Source organism: Diceros bicornis, unplaced genomic scaffold (genome assembly GCF_020826845.1).
Source record: "Diceros bicornis minor isolate mBicDic1 unplaced genomic scaffold, mDicBic1.mat.cur scaffold_67_ctg1, whole genome shotgun sequence".
In the NCBI taxonomy this organism is placed as follows: Eukaryota; Metazoa; Chordata; class Mammalia; order Perissodactyla; family Rhinocerotidae; genus Diceros; species Diceros bicornis.
The window spans coordinates 1506370-1524128 of record NW_026691553.1 but is presented as its reverse complement, the minus strand read 5'-3'; the positions used below and the strand labels follow the sequence as shown (position 1 = coordinate 1524128).

The 17759-nt window shown below is 59.9% G+C and overlaps 2 protein-coding genes across 4 annotated transcripts in view; both read right to left on the bottom strand.

The window, feature by feature from the left end:
* DOT1L (DOT1 like histone lysine methyltransferase) overlaps positions 1 to 17759 on the bottom strand; it is a 70297-nt gene that overhangs the window by 25924 nt on the left and 26614 nt on the right. For both annotated transcript variants that reach the window (XM_058537599.1, XM_058537600.1), the window contains exons 4-8: positions 14416 to 14479; positions 12291 to 12519; positions 10251 to 10345; positions 9512 to 9574; positions 1813 to 1868 (exon numbers count right to left, since the gene is read on the bottom strand). In XM_058537599.1, coding sequence (XP_058393582.1) covers positions 1813 to 1868; positions 9512 to 9574; positions 10251 to 10345; positions 12291 to 12519; positions 14416 to 14479 — 507 coding nt within the window. The remainder of the gene's footprint in view (positions 1 to 1812; positions 1869 to 9511; positions 9575 to 10250; positions 10346 to 12290; positions 12520 to 14415; positions 14480 to 17759) is intronic.
* SCAMP4 (secretory carrier membrane protein 4) overlaps positions 7910 to 17759 on the bottom strand; it is a 230835-nt gene continuing 220985 nt past the window's right edge. Inside the window, exon 6 of one of the 2 annotated variants that reach the window (XM_058537649.1) lies at positions 7910 to 8013. In XM_058537649.1, the coding sequence (XP_058393632.1) occupies positions 7971 to 8013 (43 nt within the window). In that variant the 3' untranslated portion in view covers positions 7910 to 7970. The remainder of the gene's footprint in view (positions 8014 to 17759) is intronic. The other variant, XM_058537650.1, reaches the window with a different exon arrangement.

The following is a 17759-nucleotide window of genomic DNA, read 5'->3' as shown; positions in this document are numbered from 1 at the left end:
GCGGCCGTCCTGGGGCGCCGACGGACAGAGCCGTGACCAGATGGGTGAGCTGAGGAAGCTCCAACAGAGAGCGTGGCTGCCCTGACTGGGTCCCCACTCTGGGACCGAGCTTGGGCAGGCTGGACACCATAGCCTCAAGGTGACCAAGTTGGTGAGAGGGTGTGAGCCAGGAAAGACCTGGGACTGCTCTGACTGGAGGAGGATGCTCCAAAGGCTACCACCCTCTCTCACTGTGGACACGAGGAAACCAGGCAGGGAACTGAGGCCGCGTGAAGCAGCCATGGACGCCCTTAATGACAAGGAGCTGGTCAGGGAGGGGACACCCTTGACAAGAAGCAGAACACCTGGGGGGACATCTAGGGGGCCATGAAGGGGGATGTGGGGGGCGCCAGCAGAGTCGTGTGGAACTGGGACCCCGCCACGCTCTCTAGTCACTGAGGCCTGTTCACACTCTGCCCACAGGAAGAGGGGGCAGAGTCCACGGGACTGGTCCCAGGCCAGACCCACGACGGGCACACGAAGCGAGGGTGTGGTGCGCTCTCAGTGAGCTCTTACATCACCACGACGCCCGGAAGACAGGGCCCCTCAGCCTGGACGCTGCTGCTCAGCCCCAGACCACTGAGAAGGCCACCCACTGCACCCAAGCACGGCTCAGCCCGCCACGGCTGCAGCAGAGCCCCAGACCCCGACTGCTGGGGTCAGCACAATTCTCTCAAGCAAAGAGCAGAGGACTGGCCAGTGGGGGACAGTGGGCCCGACTCAGGTGAGAAGTTCTCACAGGAGAGCAACAGAGAAACACGGTGCACAAGAAGAAGGCCCACTTCCCATCTGCCCCAAGAATCGGATGGTGGGGGACAAGGAGCAACATGCAGGAGATTCCCAGAGGAGAGGGAAGACAAGACTGTGAGGCCAGACTCAAACCGTGTGAGCCCCTGCCTGGCAAGGTGGGCCGACCCCCCAGGTGACGCTGCCCCGCGGAGTCGCCGAGGTTCCAGCGATCTCCGGCTGATCCACACTAGATCCTTGCGCTCCCACGGTCCCTCCTGCTCACCCAGAGAGGCGTACCAACAGTGCGGCCACTGCTGGACACCAGGAGCAAAGCACAGAGATCCAGCCTCGGTCCCCAGACCCCTGGCCCGAGGCAGCAGCAGGACAAAGGGAAGATGGCAAGACAGAGGACAGTGGGAAGGGCCACAGACACGGCTTCAAGTGAGCATCGAGGTCACAGGTCAGGCCCCACGGGGGCAGGGCACCAGCTGCAGTGGGAGGGCTGTCAGCATAGGGAGCTCGGGGGCACAACTGCCAGCAGCTCAGGACGTGTGCGGGTGGTCTCGGGCTGGGCGGGCTGCTCACGACCATACTACGGCCCACTCCACAAGGGAGTGCAGAGAAACAGCCCTCCCCCAGGCCGGGCTGGAGGACAGGTGCTGACACAGCAAGAACCTGCACTCGGGGCCCAGACCGGCCGGGCGGGAAGGGGCAAGAAAGGCCCCCTCCCTGACAGGCAGCAGGGGGCTGGCAGGAACAGGCCTCGAGCCTCTCTCAGCTCGGCCCTGGGCCCGGCTCACTGACCGCCTGCTCTGCTGACAGCCCTGAGGGACCCTCGGCAGGAGGCAAGTGGCCCGGAGAGAGAAGGGAAGCTCCTACGGCCTCCACCGTCCACCTCTGCCCTGGGACAGGCAGCCACACAGCAAGGGCCATCCCACTTGGACCTGCGACAGCGGGGCCCTCTCCAACCCGCACCCTGCCCAGCCAGGCCCTGGCGCTGCCCTCTGGGACCCACGAGCGCCCGACTCACACACCCCGCCGTACCTTGTGTTGGCAATCCGCTCTCTCCACTCTTCCGAGAGGAAATCGCCTCTTTCCAGCTAAGAGGAAGAAAACGGGAACAATCGCTTATTCATGGGGTCTCACTCGGCCACTGTGCCCCTCGCCCCCACCCCACCCCACCTGGCAAAGAAAAGATGAAATGAGCACAAAGTCGCTAACGTGGGAAGGACATGAGTAAGACTAGGTGTGGCTGGCCGCTGGCTCCAGGGGGAGGAGGGGACAGTCGGGGATAAGCCGACACCACACACTGCAGGTGCCACGAGACGTGCAGGTCACCCCTCACACGACTCAGGGCAGGAACGGGGCCTAGGGCTCCAGCACCCATCCCAGGGGTGGGACGCACACGACGACGATGAGGACATGGCTGATATGGCTGAAAGTGGTTCCAGCCTCACGAGAGAACACGCCGGAAAGTCAGGATGCCATGTCCACGCAGAGCCAGCAGGGTGCGCCCCTGAGCCGTGGCTGCTCTGGACAGAGGTGGGTTGGCAAGGGCTCAGACAGAGAACCACGGCCCTGCACTCAGGGGAACGCCCAGCACAGACTACCACCGGGCAAGAGATGCTGCACAGCCCAGCGGGCACCGGGACACCACCACACATGGCAGAGGAAAGGCTCTCCTGCGACACGGGGATGCACCTTCACTGGGGCCATCCGACCCTGGGTCCCTACTGGCTCGTCCACCTGAGCACAGCCCTGTCTTTGCACCTGTAACACCTGCTCTCACCGCTCTTTTTGTTAGCAGATTAACATCATCAGGCCTCAAGGCCAAGTCTGTCCAAGAGAACACAGTTCTCATAACCCTAACTGTCCAGGGTTGTAACATTCAGCAAACCAGGAAACCGGGTTTCATAATTCTTCAAAAAGGCTATTATCACCACTCCTCAGTATCTACCCAAGAGAGCTGAAAACACATCCACACAAAAACCTGCACACACGTGTTCACAGCAGCATGATCCACAACAACAAAAACGTGGAAACAGCCCAAATGTCCATTGATGGATGAATGGATATATACACAACATGGTCCACCAACACACTGGAATACAATGCAGCCATGAAAAGGAAGCCCTGACACAGCCACACCGTGGATGGACTCTGAACACACGATGCTCAGTGAGAGAACCAGACACAGAGGGACACACGGTGTGTGATTCCATTTATGTGAAATGTCCAGACCAGGCACATCACAGACAGAAAGTGGGTCACTGGTTGTCACGGGCTGGGGAAGGGGAGTGACAGCTGACGGGCCCTTGTCCAAACCCCCACGAGTGCCATAAGGTGACCAGGACCCCCCCCACGAAGACAGCAGGAGCCCAATGGGACACTGCACTGCCCAGCAGCCCAGTGCCCACCCAGAGCAGATGGAAGGGAGACTCTGAGCAGAGAAGGTCCTGTGAGTGCTGCTGCCCCAGGGCAATGAAGCTGTGTGCCCGGCGCAGGAGCAGCTGCAAATCTTCTGTCCTCGAGCACACACAGGAGTCGCCCAGGGCATCATGCAACGTGACGTGACATGATGTGATGGCGTGGGGAGGCACGGAGGGGGACGCAGCCCAGGTGCTGGGGGGGAGGGGGGTGCCCACATCCCGATCATCCCCATCTCTGAATCCCCTCCCCACCCAGGAACCTGCTGACTCTCCCGTCGCTCCCCCACACAGCCCAGCCAGGCCTCAGGGAAGCGACCCAAGTCCAAAGTCCTACCAGTGCTGTGCAAGAGAATGCTCGCCCCGCAGGCTGAGACTTCTTTCCTCAGAAAGGCCGGCTTGCCAGGCTGGCCCCTGGTGGCATCTGAACTGGACCCTGGGGGCTTCAGCCACCCTCGCTGACCAGGGGCTCCCCAGCCCTAAACTGTCTGTGCGCACACGAGGTCTACACCGAGCACCTGCTCTCCTCCTGGGTCTGGACTCTCATCTGTGCCAGGCAGACGCCCTGTGTGACCTCAGTGAGAACCCTGGGCCTGGGTCTCTGAGCCTCTGGAGATGACACCTCACACGCGCTGTCATGTCTGATTTGGGGGAATTAGGCACGTCCTGTGGGACTCCCCTGGGGGAGGACTCTGGAAGCCTCTCCCTGGTCTCCCCATCCCTGCCCCACGTGCCTTTCCTCTGCTCATTTTGTTTCGTGTCCTTTCTCTGTATAAGCCACAGCCATGAGGACGACCACTGTGGAGTGCTGGGGTCCTCCCAGAGAATCCCCGCACCTGGGGGTGGTCCTGGGGACTCCCGGGTGCCTTCAGGCTCTTCCTGATGTGGCCTCTCTCCTGGGAGATTCACCCGTCCAGGCCACAGCGCCAATGCTCAGTTCTGGCCTCATACTCAAGGCAAGAAAACAGCCACTGTTCTGGCCTCTGCCTGCCTGGCCTCCCCACAGTTAGTTCTGCTCTTGGCACAGGCAGGCCGTGACCGTCCTAGGGGAGTGACCGGCTGAGTCCACTCTATTGCTGGGCCAGTGTGCCTGAGTTAACAGTGGCCAGAAAGATGCACATGACCTGCCTGTCCCCTCCCTTCTCCCTCCCCAGGGACCCTGGGACTGGCTCCCACGTAACTGAGACCTCCATCTGTGGAGAAATGCATGAGGGGAAAAGAGAGTTGCGGGCTCGCATGGGCGCAGAGGGCTTCAGTCTGCACAGTTGTCCTTCCACAGGGAGACCACTGACTGGCCTGTGATCCCGGGCCAGCAGGCAGGTCCAGGGTCTGACTCAGGCAGGGTGGGCGCACCGTCCCAGGCTGCTCCGCTGGACACAGAATCCTCCAGGGGCCACCACCCACACCTGCACAGCACACACGTGCTTGCAAAGGGAAAAGAGCATGGCCTCCGTGAAGCATCCGCTCCAATGGGGAGACCGAGGCAGGCCCACTAGGAGCCAGGGGGGCGAGAGTCACGGACAGGAGGCCCCGGCCTCTGTCCTTCTGCTACCCAGCCCAGGCGCAGCCACACATCCACAGACGCAGCTCGGCTGAACCGCCAGATCCCATCTCTTGGCGGCGCCTGACTCCCAGGGACTCGGCCCAGAGCAAGATCAGAGTAAAGGTGCTCCGATGTTTCCGAAACACAAGCAGCTCCAGGTGGCTTTCCTAAGGGAGAAGCAGCCGGCATTGCAGGGGTAGCCGCTCCGAGGGCTCCGCCAGGCCATCCTCCTGTGGAGGAGCCTGCAGGGGCAGCTCTGACCCCGAGGGAGGCCCCGCAGCGCTGCCCGGAGCGGCGCCTGCCCGCGGGGACAGGAAGCACCTGGGCACAGGGGGGCCCACAGCGACTCTAGCCCCTTCCCCACGCAGCACTTCTGTGAGGCCTGCCGTGTGAAACCTACTGTGCACCAGGCCCACCGCCAGGCGCCAAGAGCACAGGGTCCTGCCCTGAGCAGGACGGCCACCGTGCGGCGGGAGCTCCGGGAAGGCCCGGGCGCCAGCCGGCACAGAGAGCTGGACAGAGCATCCCCCCGGCGAGAGGCACCCTGAGGTGTGACGGACACGCAGGCAGAAGCCGAGGGGAGGGAGGGGATGGGGCTCCGACGGGAGGAGGCCCGGTCGCCTGGGAATCTGGGCGGTAGGACAGGGCGGCGGGTGAGCTGAGCCCTGGCTGGGCGGCTCCTCTGTGGGGCGGGGAGGGGACAGAGGAGGAGGCAGCCGCACGGGGATCCTGGGCCTGGAGAAACAGGCTCTGGGGCCTGGAGAAGCACGCTGGGCTATTTTTAGGCTCCTGATGGCCCCGTTTCCTCTCCAGCTCTTACGTAACGGGATGCGGGACTCCGCCTGCCAAGCAGGGCGCCTGGTCAAAGCCACAGAAAGCTCCTGGGAGGGCCTCTCAAGACCCAGGACACGAGTTCCCGCCAAATCCAGGCGCTCAACGGTCAGGCAGACTCTCACCACACCCTCCTGGACCAGGGCTGTGGCGAACAGGATGCTCTCTGGAAACAGGCGGGAGGACGCCAGAGGCACAGGCGGCTGCTCGTCCTGCGGCCAGCTTGTTCAGACACCCACCGCCAAGGCCGTGACCAAGTGTCCTTTTAGCCGAATTCTGCCCCCAGCCACGTTGCAGGAGCCACAGCAGGGCTACTGAGCACCCTAACCCACAGGAGACCCAAACAATGAGATGGTTTCTGTGCAGGGAACCCCTCCTGTGTGCTAACCAAGGCACCACAATGTTCAGACCCCCAAACTCCCACCCCGCGGTGAGCAGAGGAGGAAGAAGGAAGAAGAAACGACCCACTAGGGCGGGCAGCCCCACAGCCTCCTCCTGCCTCTTCCTCCAGCCATGAGGATCACGCCAGAAGCCAAAACCACGCTCCGAATAAAGCGGGAGAGGCCGCATGTGGATTGATTGGGGCCATTTCTGGGAACTGTGTCAATAAAAACTTTTATACTATGCACTTGGAACTGTCTGGGTCTCTCACCAGAAACAGGAAGTATTTTTTAAATTTAAAAACCCATGTTTCAAAAAAAAAAATTATAAAAAAAAAAAACATGTTTTAGGAAGTCAAGACGTCTTAGGAAAATGGCAAGCCACCTGGGAACTCTCAGCCAGCGTGCCGGCGGATACAGGGACCGGGCAGGAAGAAGTTTCCTAGAAATGGAAACCAACTGGACTGACTGCCCAGTCAGCCTGAATGACAAACGCCAGAGAACTTCAGATGTGCAAGGGACAGCATAGGTCAAAGGACACAAATACCTCGCCTTTCACTGATGGTAGAGAATTCTGGAAGAAATTCCACCAAGACAAAGGGGAGGGGACCTGGGCGCACGCCCCGGATGTGTAAGTCCTGGTCCAAGTAAAGCAGAAGAGAAGCAGAGGGAGCATTTCCCAACTCTCCCTGTGAGGCCAGCATCCCTGACACCAAAACCAAAGACATCACAAGAAAGGAAAACCACGGACCCGTCTCCCTCACGGACACAGACGCAAACGTCCTCGACACTACAGGAACACACCAACAGCCCACCACGTACAAAGAGAGCCACACACCGTGACACAGCACGGAGGGCTGGCTTGGCACTCGCACTCCATCATGTCCAAAGGACAAAGGAGAGAAACCATAGGATCGTGTTGGCAGACGCAGAAAAGGCACGCGACAAGATTCAACACCCTCTTGATGTAGATTCTACACAAACTAACAAATGAGGGGAACTTTGTCAACTCGAGGAAGAACATCCACAAAAGACCTACAGCTACTGGCTCTCCTCATGGAAATCCAAGCTCTCCTGCTCCACTCAGGAGCAAGGCGAGGCTGCCCCTCCCCCTGCTCCTTCCCAACATCACACTGGAAGTCAGAGCTAAAGCAGTAAGACGAGAAAAGGTACACAGAGGGGAAGGAAGACATAACACTGTGTGTGTTCACAGATGACATGCTCGTCCACGTAGAAAATCCAAAAGAAACAACAAAAAAAACCTGGAACTAATAAGTGATTATAGCAAGGTTACAGGATAAAGGAATTATTGTACATGAATATACAAGATACAAAGGTCAATGGCTTCCCTATAAAACAGCAATGAACAGGTGGAATTTGAAATTAAAAAGACAATACCATGTATATCAGCGTGAAAAAAAGAAAAAAATACCTAGCTATAAATCTAACAAAATATGCACAAGATCTATTTGAGGAAAACTACACAACTCTGAGAAATGAAATCAAAGAAATAAATACAGTCATGTGTCGCTTAACAACAGGGATACGTTCTGAGAAACGTGTGGTTGGGCGATTCCGCTGCTGTGGGAACACCAAAGGGGGAACTTACACAAAGCTAGACGGCGCAGCCCACTACACATCTAGGCCGTATGGCACTAATCTCACGGGACCGTTGTATACACGGTCTGTCGTCGAGAGAAACATCGTTATGTGGTGCTCGACTGTAAACGGAGAGATTCCGTGTTCATGGGTGGGAAGAAGACTCAATGCCGTCAAGATGTCGTTCTCCCCAACTTGACCTATAGATTCAACACAATCCCAATCAAAACCCCAGCAAGTTACCTTGTGGACGTCGACAAACTGATTCTGAAGTTTACATGAAAAGGCAGAAGCCCCAGAGGAGCCAACACAACATTGAGAGGGAAGAACCAAGTCAGAGGACTGGCCAACCCGACTTCAAGACTCACTACACAGCTGCAGGAATCAGAGAGCGCAGTGGCGGTGGCAGAATCGACGGACAGGTCAATCGGACAGAACAGAGCCCAGAAGCGAATACAGCCAACCAATCTTGCACAAAGGAGCAAAGGCAAGCCAAGAAGAAAGGGGGTCTGTCCAAGAAACGGTGCTGGAACAAGTGGACATCCACATGCAGGGAAACGAATCCAGACACGGGCCTTCCACCCTTCACAGAAAAAGACGCAAAACAGGTCACAGACCTAGATGTAAAATGCAGAACGATAAGAGGCCTAAAGGAAACCATAAGAGTAAATCTAGGGGACCTTAGACATGGCGATGACTTTTAAATACAGCACCAAAAGCATGATCCATGAAAGAAATGGTTAGCATGCTCTAAAGGAGCAGGAAACCCCCACTATCCCAGTCTCCCACATTCCCAATCCACCTCCAATCTATGGTCATGTGATTTCTTCTGTCTCCCTGACAGATACGGAACGTTGGGTCCCGCTCAACACCACCATCCCACGGGCAACTTGTTCTAGGCTGGCGACAACCGAGAGGGAGAGCAGTGAACAGCTGTAAGGAATCTCCGGGGGAGAGCAGCAACAGCACGGGCCGTGAGGACCAGGTGGAACCTAAGTGATTCTGGCCTCAACCACAGGGCGTGTGGCAGGCGAGCTGAGATGGGACGAGAAGAGCGTGTCAAGGACACACTCCGTCTGTGATGCCCCAGCAGAGGCCAAGTGGACGGGGACTGCACGGCAGCTGTGTGTCCACAGGCAACAGAAGAAACCCGGGTAGAGACATTAAAGGAGGAGTCTCAAGCACGGAGAGACGTGGAGGCAGATGCCCTGGGCGGGAGGAGCAGACAGAGACCAGAGGATCCAAGGCCGAGGCCCCAGGAGCCTTGGCGTCCAAAGAGTGGGCACTCGATGGGGGTGACTAAGAGACAGGGGGAGGCCGGCAGCTGAGACAGCCCGTGAAGCGAGCTTCCCCAAAATCGAAGGCTTGCCGGAAAGGGGACTCGTCGGCCAGGTCACACGCTGTTGGGAAGGCAAGCAACAGAAAGACGCCACTCAGCCGGCCAGGAGACAGGGGCAGAGGCCGTGTCATCCACACCCCACTGCCTAGCCTCGCTTCAGCTCCGCACATGGGCGTGACACTGAAGGAGGGGCTCCCCGAGACTCGGAGGGGGCCAGGAGACACCCAGCGGGCGATAAACCTTGTGCAGCCAGGGCTGAGGAGAAACGGCGCATGTGCCACCTCTGCTCTCCAAGAGCGTGCAGCAGAAGGAGCCGGACCCCTCCCCAAGGCAGCCCCCAGAAAGGAGGACGAGGGTGGCCAATAAAGGGCGGAAAAGAAATGGGGCAGGAGGGAGGACTTCCGGGGGGCAGAGCTGCCCCCTCCCAGGGCCTCCTGGAGGGAGCCGAGCAGGCCTCCTTCCTGCAACGCCGCATGCCAGTTCGGCACCACCGGGCCACGCCGGGGTGAGGACGGGTGGGGCGGGCGGCCCTGGCGGGGAGAGGGACGGCGGGTCAGGGGAGGAGGAAGCGCAGAGGACTCGGGCTGGACCGTTAGCCGCGGGGGCATGGAGCGATGGCACTCACTGTGTATTCTGCATGCTTTTTTCCATACCATTTCATCCACTTCCTGAACTCTCGGTCCATGGTCTGAAAGGGAACGACATCGGACAGCCCGTCAGAAACCCGGGACGGCCAGGAGGGCAGAGGAGGGCCCTCAACACATCTGGGTGGTCTGTCTGCGGTTCCCTGTGACCCCTTCCTTCCCGCTCATCCCCCTCCTGCTCCACAGAATCAGACAAGCTGGCACTGCTGGTTTGCCACCCCTCAGCACAACCCCTTCAAGAGCAGGCACGGGATGATTCAGGGGGTGCCAGGGGAGGGTAGACAGAGGGGTCTGCAAAGGCTCCCGACCCCCAGGGAACTCGAGTCCACCAGACGTCCGAACCACAAACTCCATGGGGACAAGACGCTGCTCAGACACATCCACTACCCAAACCCCACTGTCCCCCCCAGGCAGACGCCGGCACAACAGTGACCCAGCTGACCCAACAGTGCGTGTGGAGAAGGCAGGGCCACCCTGGGGACAGGAGGCTGCAGCCCTTCGCAGGCAGCACCAAGAGGGAGGCAGCCGGGACAGCCTTTGGAAACACACAGAGCAAGGCCCAAACACGCGTGGGAGACCAGGGAGCCTCAGAGCACCCGCTCCGGACCCTCCTCCCCTCTCCACGTCCCGCACACACCACCCCCTCACCCTAGAGGCCACAGCAACAAAGATCTGAAAGAAAAGAGGCACAAACACACGCCTGCACCCCAACCAGCTCACCTCCGCGTACTTGGCTGGGATGTCGGCTTTCTCGACGCCATAGTGATGTTTGCAGTTGGTGGCGGCGGCGACCTGCAGCACGACCTGGCCCACTCCTGCACAGAGAGGGAGAGAGGGGGCCGTCAGAGACACCGCGACAGAGGCACACTCTACCCGGGCCCCGGCCACCAGGGTCAGCAGGCAGAGGCCACATGTTCTCCACGAAGGCGCGCAAGTGCTCTCTGAGGTCCCTGGCACCACTCAGACGACCCAGGCCATGAGCTGAGCCCCCACGAGGGGACAGCTGTCTTGGTTACATTTTGTCACCCACGGACAACGCTCCAGGGCTCCCAGAATCCGTTCTTGACCTATGGCCCCTCCTCGGCATTCACCGTCCCGACACAGACCAGGCTCCACGGGACTACCGGCTCGGGAAGGCTCCCCTCCACCCCACATCCACCTACACCCACCACTGCAGTACGGCACAGCCGACCATGTCTGAAGGCGCCTGAGCACGCCCGTCACGGCTCGGCATCGACTGGGCTCTGACATGGGAGTGTAGAGGTGGCAGGAGACCTCTGCAGGCCAGAAACGGGGTCTCCAGACCCGCTGTCTGGCGGCGTCAATGCACAGTCCGACGACAGGCCAAGTCCCAAGCAGGAGGCTGGCACTGCTGGCGCTGACACCTCACCCACACCAGGCGGCCTTTTAACCCACCCCTCCTGCACCTGTGGTCATTCTGCGTTTCCAATAACGTCTCAGGAACCCCTGACTTTCCATTCTGAACAGAAGGTATTCAAATAACAGAAACAAGCATACTCTTCAGAAACCCAGGTGTGAATGGCACGGCCCACGGCGAGAGGCCGTGAGGTCACCGGCGGGGCACAGGAGGGGAGGGGAGGAGCTGTGCATGGGAGGACAGCGCTTCTCAAAACGCACACCTTTCCAGGCACAGAGATGGTTACACAGCCGCTGAGATGACTGACTTGAACTGTACGCTCTCATTAAAATAAAACATAAACTGTATGCTCAGAAAGGGCTGAACCTAATGACAACAAAGGCATCTTTGTCCCTGTCCACAGGGCCCATTTCTGAGCGGCGAGGCCAGGCCTGTTTGACATGGGACTTTCGGGCTTTCGAGTCTGTAAGCATGAAGTTCTCACGGGAAAACAAGGCCACATCGGGGTGGCAAAGATGCCCCAGAGGAGGGCTGTGCACGGGGTTCCTGATGGAGCAGTCAGACGGTCCAACAGCCAGCCACACAGTCAGCTGTGACCTCGATGTGTCCATCAGGAACCAATCGCCCGACTGTTTACCCATCCGACAGTTCACCATGTGGGAACCTGCCAGCCCTGATGTCGTGCCGAGGACAGGCCCTGTGCTCAGGAGCCTCGGCTCTGGTGCAGGAGGATGCCCCATAACAGAGGCTGAGGGCTGGTCGGGGCGGAGAGTGAGGGCAAGGTAGGGAGGGTGGCCCTGGCGTCACTGGGGCCACCTCTCAGCACAGAGCCAGGAGCACGCCCCAGGCACAGGAGGGAGTCTCGCAGTGAGAGGAGGGGCGGCGGCCTCTGGGAGCACGGAGAACTGGGCCTCTCCTCTGAGCAGAGAGCCGACTTGCGCAGGGCGGGCGGACCCGAGAGCTCAGTGTAAGGGCTGCGGGCGACAGGTGGGGGTGCGGGCCTGGCTAACGTGGCAGGTTCTGGGAAGGAGCTCCAGCTAGAGCCCACCAGGCACGCTCACAGGCTGCCTGAGCAGCAGCAGAGAAGGGGCAGAGTCCTGGCGACCCCAGGCTTCTGGGCACTGGGAAGGAAGGGCTCGGTCTGGGGCCTGCTGCGATCAGCTATTGCCTCAATCTCAGCGGAGCCAGGGGCTCTGCGGAGGCCGGGGCCAGGGACACGGGTGGTGTGTGTAGAGGGACTGGGGGTGGGGGCCGAGGAGCTCGCCCTCCAGCTACCCAACACCCCGACCACCTGGGGCAGCCCCACCACGCCCCGCCAGCCGCTTCTCCGGGGAAGCACGTGGGCCGGAGAGCAGGCTTGGCAGGAACAGCGCCACACTCACCACTGCCCAGGTCCACAAAGAGGTCGTCCTCGGTCATCTTGATCTCATCGATCATCTGTGCGACCAGGTCGAAGGAGGTCTCCCCATACACCTCCGGAGAGAAGGGCTCGTAGTTGTTGAGCTTCTCGGGGTCCGTCACCGAGTGGTTGTACACCTGCTGCAGGATGTGCCGCAGGAGCCCCGTGGACGGCCGCGTGTTCAGCTTCATGGGCTGCGTGGTTCCCTTCCACTAGGACATCAAAGAAAGCACCGGAACACGTCACACGTCACACAGTCCACCCTAAGACCTGCCCACCCAACGCCTGCTTATTGCCGCCTCCTGGAAAGTGTGTGTGTGTGTGTGTGTGTGTGTGTAGGTGCACACGTGTGAATGTGTCTGTGCATATGTGTATGGGCATGTGCACACACGAGTGTATACGTTTGTGTGAATGTGTGTACACGTGAGAATGTGTACCTGTGTGAATGTGTGCGCATGTGTGGGTGGGTGTGAAAGTATATGTGTGCGCAGGTGTGTGTGCACGTGTGCTCACGCACAGCTCCTCCCAGGCCTCGTGCGCAGTTGCGAAGGAGGGTGAAGACCCTTCCTCTTGGCCCCTCTCAGAAGCCTGCTCGGGCCCTCATTAGACAGGGCAGCTTCCCAGCCCCAAATCCCACTTCCTGTGAAAAGCAAAGCAAGTTCATCCTGAGAATCCACCCAGGAGTCCCTGTCCTGGCCCCCTGCCGGGCACCCGTACAGGCCACACAGCTTCACTAGACAACAGGGGCTGTCAGCCTCGTCGACTGTGGAACCCTGGCCTCAAAACAGCTGCCTTGACGGGAAAATCCATCCGAGAGAAGAAACGGGCCAAGACCACAGAAAGAGCCGGCACCTCGCAGCTCTGACGTCGGGGCCCATAGGCTTGACCACCCCTGCCTCAGGGGCCAGAGCCAGCCCCTCTGTCCCCTTCTGCACATGCCGGCCCGAGGAAGGAGCTGCTCCATGCCTGACGCTCGCTGGCCCTCACTGGGCCATCCAGGGCTCCCAGGACGGGGTCCCGGTCCAAGGGCATCACTGAGGACGGTGCTGACCCCTCAGAGCCCAGCCTCAAGGAAAGACCGGTGGCTTGCTCTCAGCCCTTCACGGGCTGGGACTGCCCAAGATGCTGCTCACCAACTTTGCCATGCCCCCGAGATTCACGGCTGCCGCACTTCAGCCACCTGCAGCACTGCGACAGGGACTGTGACAGCTGCTGACGGCCTTCCCAGCCCAGGGCGGCACAGCCCGGGGCAGGCCACCCCTGTGCGGGGGGCTGGAGACGGTCAGCCCCAGGGCCTCAGGCCGCGCCTCCTCCCCAGGACAATACCAATGGGACGCTCTGGGCAGAGGCAGTGGAGTGGGGGCCATGCAGCTGACACCCAGAGGAATCTCTGGGAGCCCCGGGCCCTCGTACAGGAGGCCCCTAACACACTGCTCTAAGCGCCACCTTCCCCACCTGCCGCTGAGTAAGGCAAAGAGGCTGACTGCGGGCGGGCCCAGGCCAGCCGGCTCAGCACCCCTCACCACCCCCTCAGCAGAGGCAAGGGGCCTGCCCGAGAGCCCCGCCCACGCCAGGGACCACGCTGCCCAGAAAGGGCAGCACCCTCAGAAACAGGAACTGGCCAGCTCTCCGGCACTGCTTTCCCAGCTCAGTCTGTCCTCCTTACTCTCCGTAAGGCAAGGCCTCCTAAGGCGCCAGCAGGGCGGGAGAGGGGTGAAGGCAGAGCCCAGGCCGCCCCTGACCAGAACACCCTAAGGGGGCCAGCTGGAGGACCCTCACAGGGGGGCTGGCTGAAGGTCAGAAGCCCCCAGAAGGCAAACTCACAGTGCACACGGTTGGGGGGGGTGACACGGACACAGGACAATCACACGGGACGGACCTGCTGAGGACGCACCCCCACCCCGCCCGGTCCCAGCAGCAGCTCCCGGACGCCGCACACACGAACCCCCTGGGGGCTCTAACAGCCCGGCACTCCAGGGCGCTCTGGAGGAGTCGAGAGGCATGGTGTTAAAACAGCCCAGGTGACATGATGGGCAGCAGGGTCACAAGCCACAGCACGGGGTCCCTGGATGAGGAGACGGGCCTGAAGGAGGGTGGAGGCCACCTACCAGCTGATGGATGCTGTCGATGGCCCGGTTGTACTTGTCACAGAGCCTCTGCATGCTTTCGAAGCTGAAAAAGGCAAGGGAGAGGCGCCAGTCACTGCCAAGCTCAGAAGAGGCCACACGGCCTCGCAGGCCTCACGGAGGGGACAGCAGCCGGTGGGAGGGCAGAGGTCACAGGGCACCGAGGAGAACCACGCATGGGCACAGGCTGGGCTGAGGCAGCGCTTCGCTACGAGGTTGTACCCTGTGCCTCGAGGGCTCACAGCTCACACCCGAGGCCAAGGGGTGCCCAGCAGGCACTGGGTGAGGACAGGCCTCGAGCAGCCATTCCCACAGCGCTTCTCTGGGGGGGACGGCCTCCCGCCCTCAGCCCTCACTCAGACAGGCGGGGGGCAGCGGGGCGCTGAGGGCTACCCGCGGGCGGAAAGGGCTCCCTGGCTCTGCTGGACCGTGGAGGAGGACGACGCCCGACACCCTGACTCTGCAGAAAGTGGGGGCAGCACCCCCTTTCACGTGGGCATTACTCTGTTTACTAAAACTTTAGAAGTTTCCTACACTCTCAAAGATATGAGCAGCGTGTGTTAGATACCTGAGGAGAACTGTTAGGAGTTTCTTTTTTTTTAATTTTTTTTTTAACTTTATTTATTTATTTTTTTCCCCCAAAGCCCCAGTAGATAGTTGTATGTCACAGCTGCACATCCTTCTAGTTGCTGTATGTGGGACGTGGCCTCAGCATGGCCGGAGAAGCGGTGCGTCGGTGCGCGCCCGGGACCCGAACCCGGGCCGCCAGCAGCGGAGCGTGCGCACCTAACCATTAAGCCACGGAGCTGGCCCCTGTTGGGAGTTTCTAATGAGACTAGATTCTCCGGAACATGGTCATTTTTATTGTAGGTATTCCTTTTCAGTGGAATGCCCTCACTCAGGGGGTGTCACCTGGGGGTGATTTTGCCCTGCCAGGGGACACTGGGCGATGTCTGGGGACATCTGTGGTTGTCATGACTGGGGGCGCTCCTGGCATCAATGGGTGGGGGCCAGGGATGCTGCTCAACCCCTCACAGCGCCCAGGATGGCCCCCCAGAGCGTGACCCGGCCCCGATGTCCACAGTGCCAAGGGGGAGACCCTGCACTAAGTGTCTGTGCTGTATGGAAGGGGGCATCACTTGGCGGCTCTTTCTACGCCACCTACACGCACAGCAGCAAGGACGTTTCCTCCCTGAGGGACACACCAGGAGCCTGGGAGACGCTGATGGGATCCTTCACACACAGGGATGTGGGGAGCGATGGCCACTTCACGGGGTCCCCAGACCCCCAAACCCACCACCCCGCTCTCTCTCCAACTGCCCCTCTGCGTCCGCCTGCCCCTCATCCTCGGCCCTGGATCCACTCGGAGAGCTTAGGTACACTTTCCCTCTCTAACAGAAGTAAAGGCATTCAACTGAGACCAGCCCCCACGTGACAAGTTCACGACTCCCTTGAACGGCAGCTGCAGCTGAAAAAGCTAGAGAGTTCGAGAACAGGAGGGAGCAGACACCACGGAAGCCTGAAGACTGCTCACAGAGAACGAAGGACAGCAAGGGGAAACATGCGAGAACCCCACAGCTTCAGAGAGCGCCAACTCGAGGACATCGGAAACCCCCAGGAGGTGACAAGGGGGTGCAGGGGCTCCAGCCCGTCTCCCCAGCGAGGCGCCAGGCCAGGCAGGGTCCAGGGAACAAAGGGCCCGGCCTGCGGCTCCAAGGCCACAGGGCCAGTGCTCTCAACACCCGAGTCCCGCGTCTGAGCAATACGCCCTCCCTCTCGGCCGGTCTCCTAATTTGCAAAATGAAAGGAGGAACTGAATGACAGGCCTCCAGGATCTCTGGCTCACATTTCCTTACGCAGTCCTCGGGGAGAAAACCAACTGCAGTGTTTTGCAATTTTATTTCCTTGTATTCCAACTTTGACATCTCTCTTTTGACCTTGACAACTGTGACCCGCTCACAGCCTCTGAAGGCCCCTGGAAGAGACTCCCTCCTGGAAGGAGGAGCAAACGTGGAAGCTCGGGGAACCCGGCCGTGTCTGCCTGTCCCCGCACCCCGGCCAGACAGACCGAGCTCGGCCCTCTGGGCTGGCTCTGCTGTCATCTGGCTTAAGAGAGAAACAAGGATGCCCCAGCACGCGCCTGACCCCAAGCTCGCACGGGTCCCTCTGGGGGACGCCATCAGACTGGCCTGTCACTGCCCTCTCCAGCTCCTGACATCCTTCCAGTCTTTTCTAAGCCGACTGAACATGGAGGGAAGAGCATCAAACACCCACCTGCAAGCATCTTATAGGAAAAGTGTCTTCACAAACTCTGGCTGCTCCGGCCAGACATGCAGCAATCAATTATTATCAAGGTGTGGCTTCACTGGCCACGGGACTCATGCCCAGGGGTCAGCACCCACGCACACCCCCACCCTGGGCAAGAGGGCCCACGTCGGGTCCTCAGAGCGGGTCAGTGCTGACGACGCACCCGAGCCACCTACACCGTGGGGCCACCTGATTCTCCAGGGGTCCCGCTGCTCCAGACGAGGCCTGAGCACGGGTCCCTTCTTTTTAAAACCCCGGGTGCCAGTTATTAAGTAGAGAGGTTTTAAAACACTGGGTGCCGGTCATTAAGTGGAGTGTGTATTGAGTATTCAGGTGAGGGGAACAGGATCAGGGGCTGAGGAGGCCGGAAATGCTGAGCCACAGCCCAAGCAGTCCTCCCAACACCAAAGTGACCTCGGAGATCCAGTCAAGAAGGCCTGGGTGCCGGGCCCTGTGTGGGGGCTGCAGGGCCCTCTGAGCTGTGTCCTCTGTCAAGAGCGAGCTACCTCCGCCCACGGACGACACAATCCCTCAGGGAAGACTGCTGTGCGGATTTCAAGCCTGCCAAGAGCTAAAACAGGCATGAGTGTGGAATGTCGTCCTTCCTTCTCACAGAAAAACAAAGAATTCCAGGCAGGCATTCCAGAGATGGCCTCGCCCTTCTCCACCCACAGGACTCTCCTCTGAGATCCAGGATGTGCCTGCAGGCAACTGCCAGAAGCAGCCAAGGGGCTGGGCACACAGTTACTGAGCAAACACAACCCAGGCCTCACCCACGGCTGGCCAGGGCCCGAGACTGCGCAGGCCAGGCCGGCGGCACGGCTCCCCGGCAGGAACGCTGGCCGCTAGCAGTCTTCTGCTGCGCAAACAGCGACTACTAACTCGAGGTAATTTCACACACTCCAATTCCAGTTTCCGCAGTGTGGCGTTTCCAATTATGTCCTCACTCTGACAGCCTCTGCCAATATTTGATAAACATTTCCTACCAAAATAACTTCGTGGAGGCTACAGCCAACTCT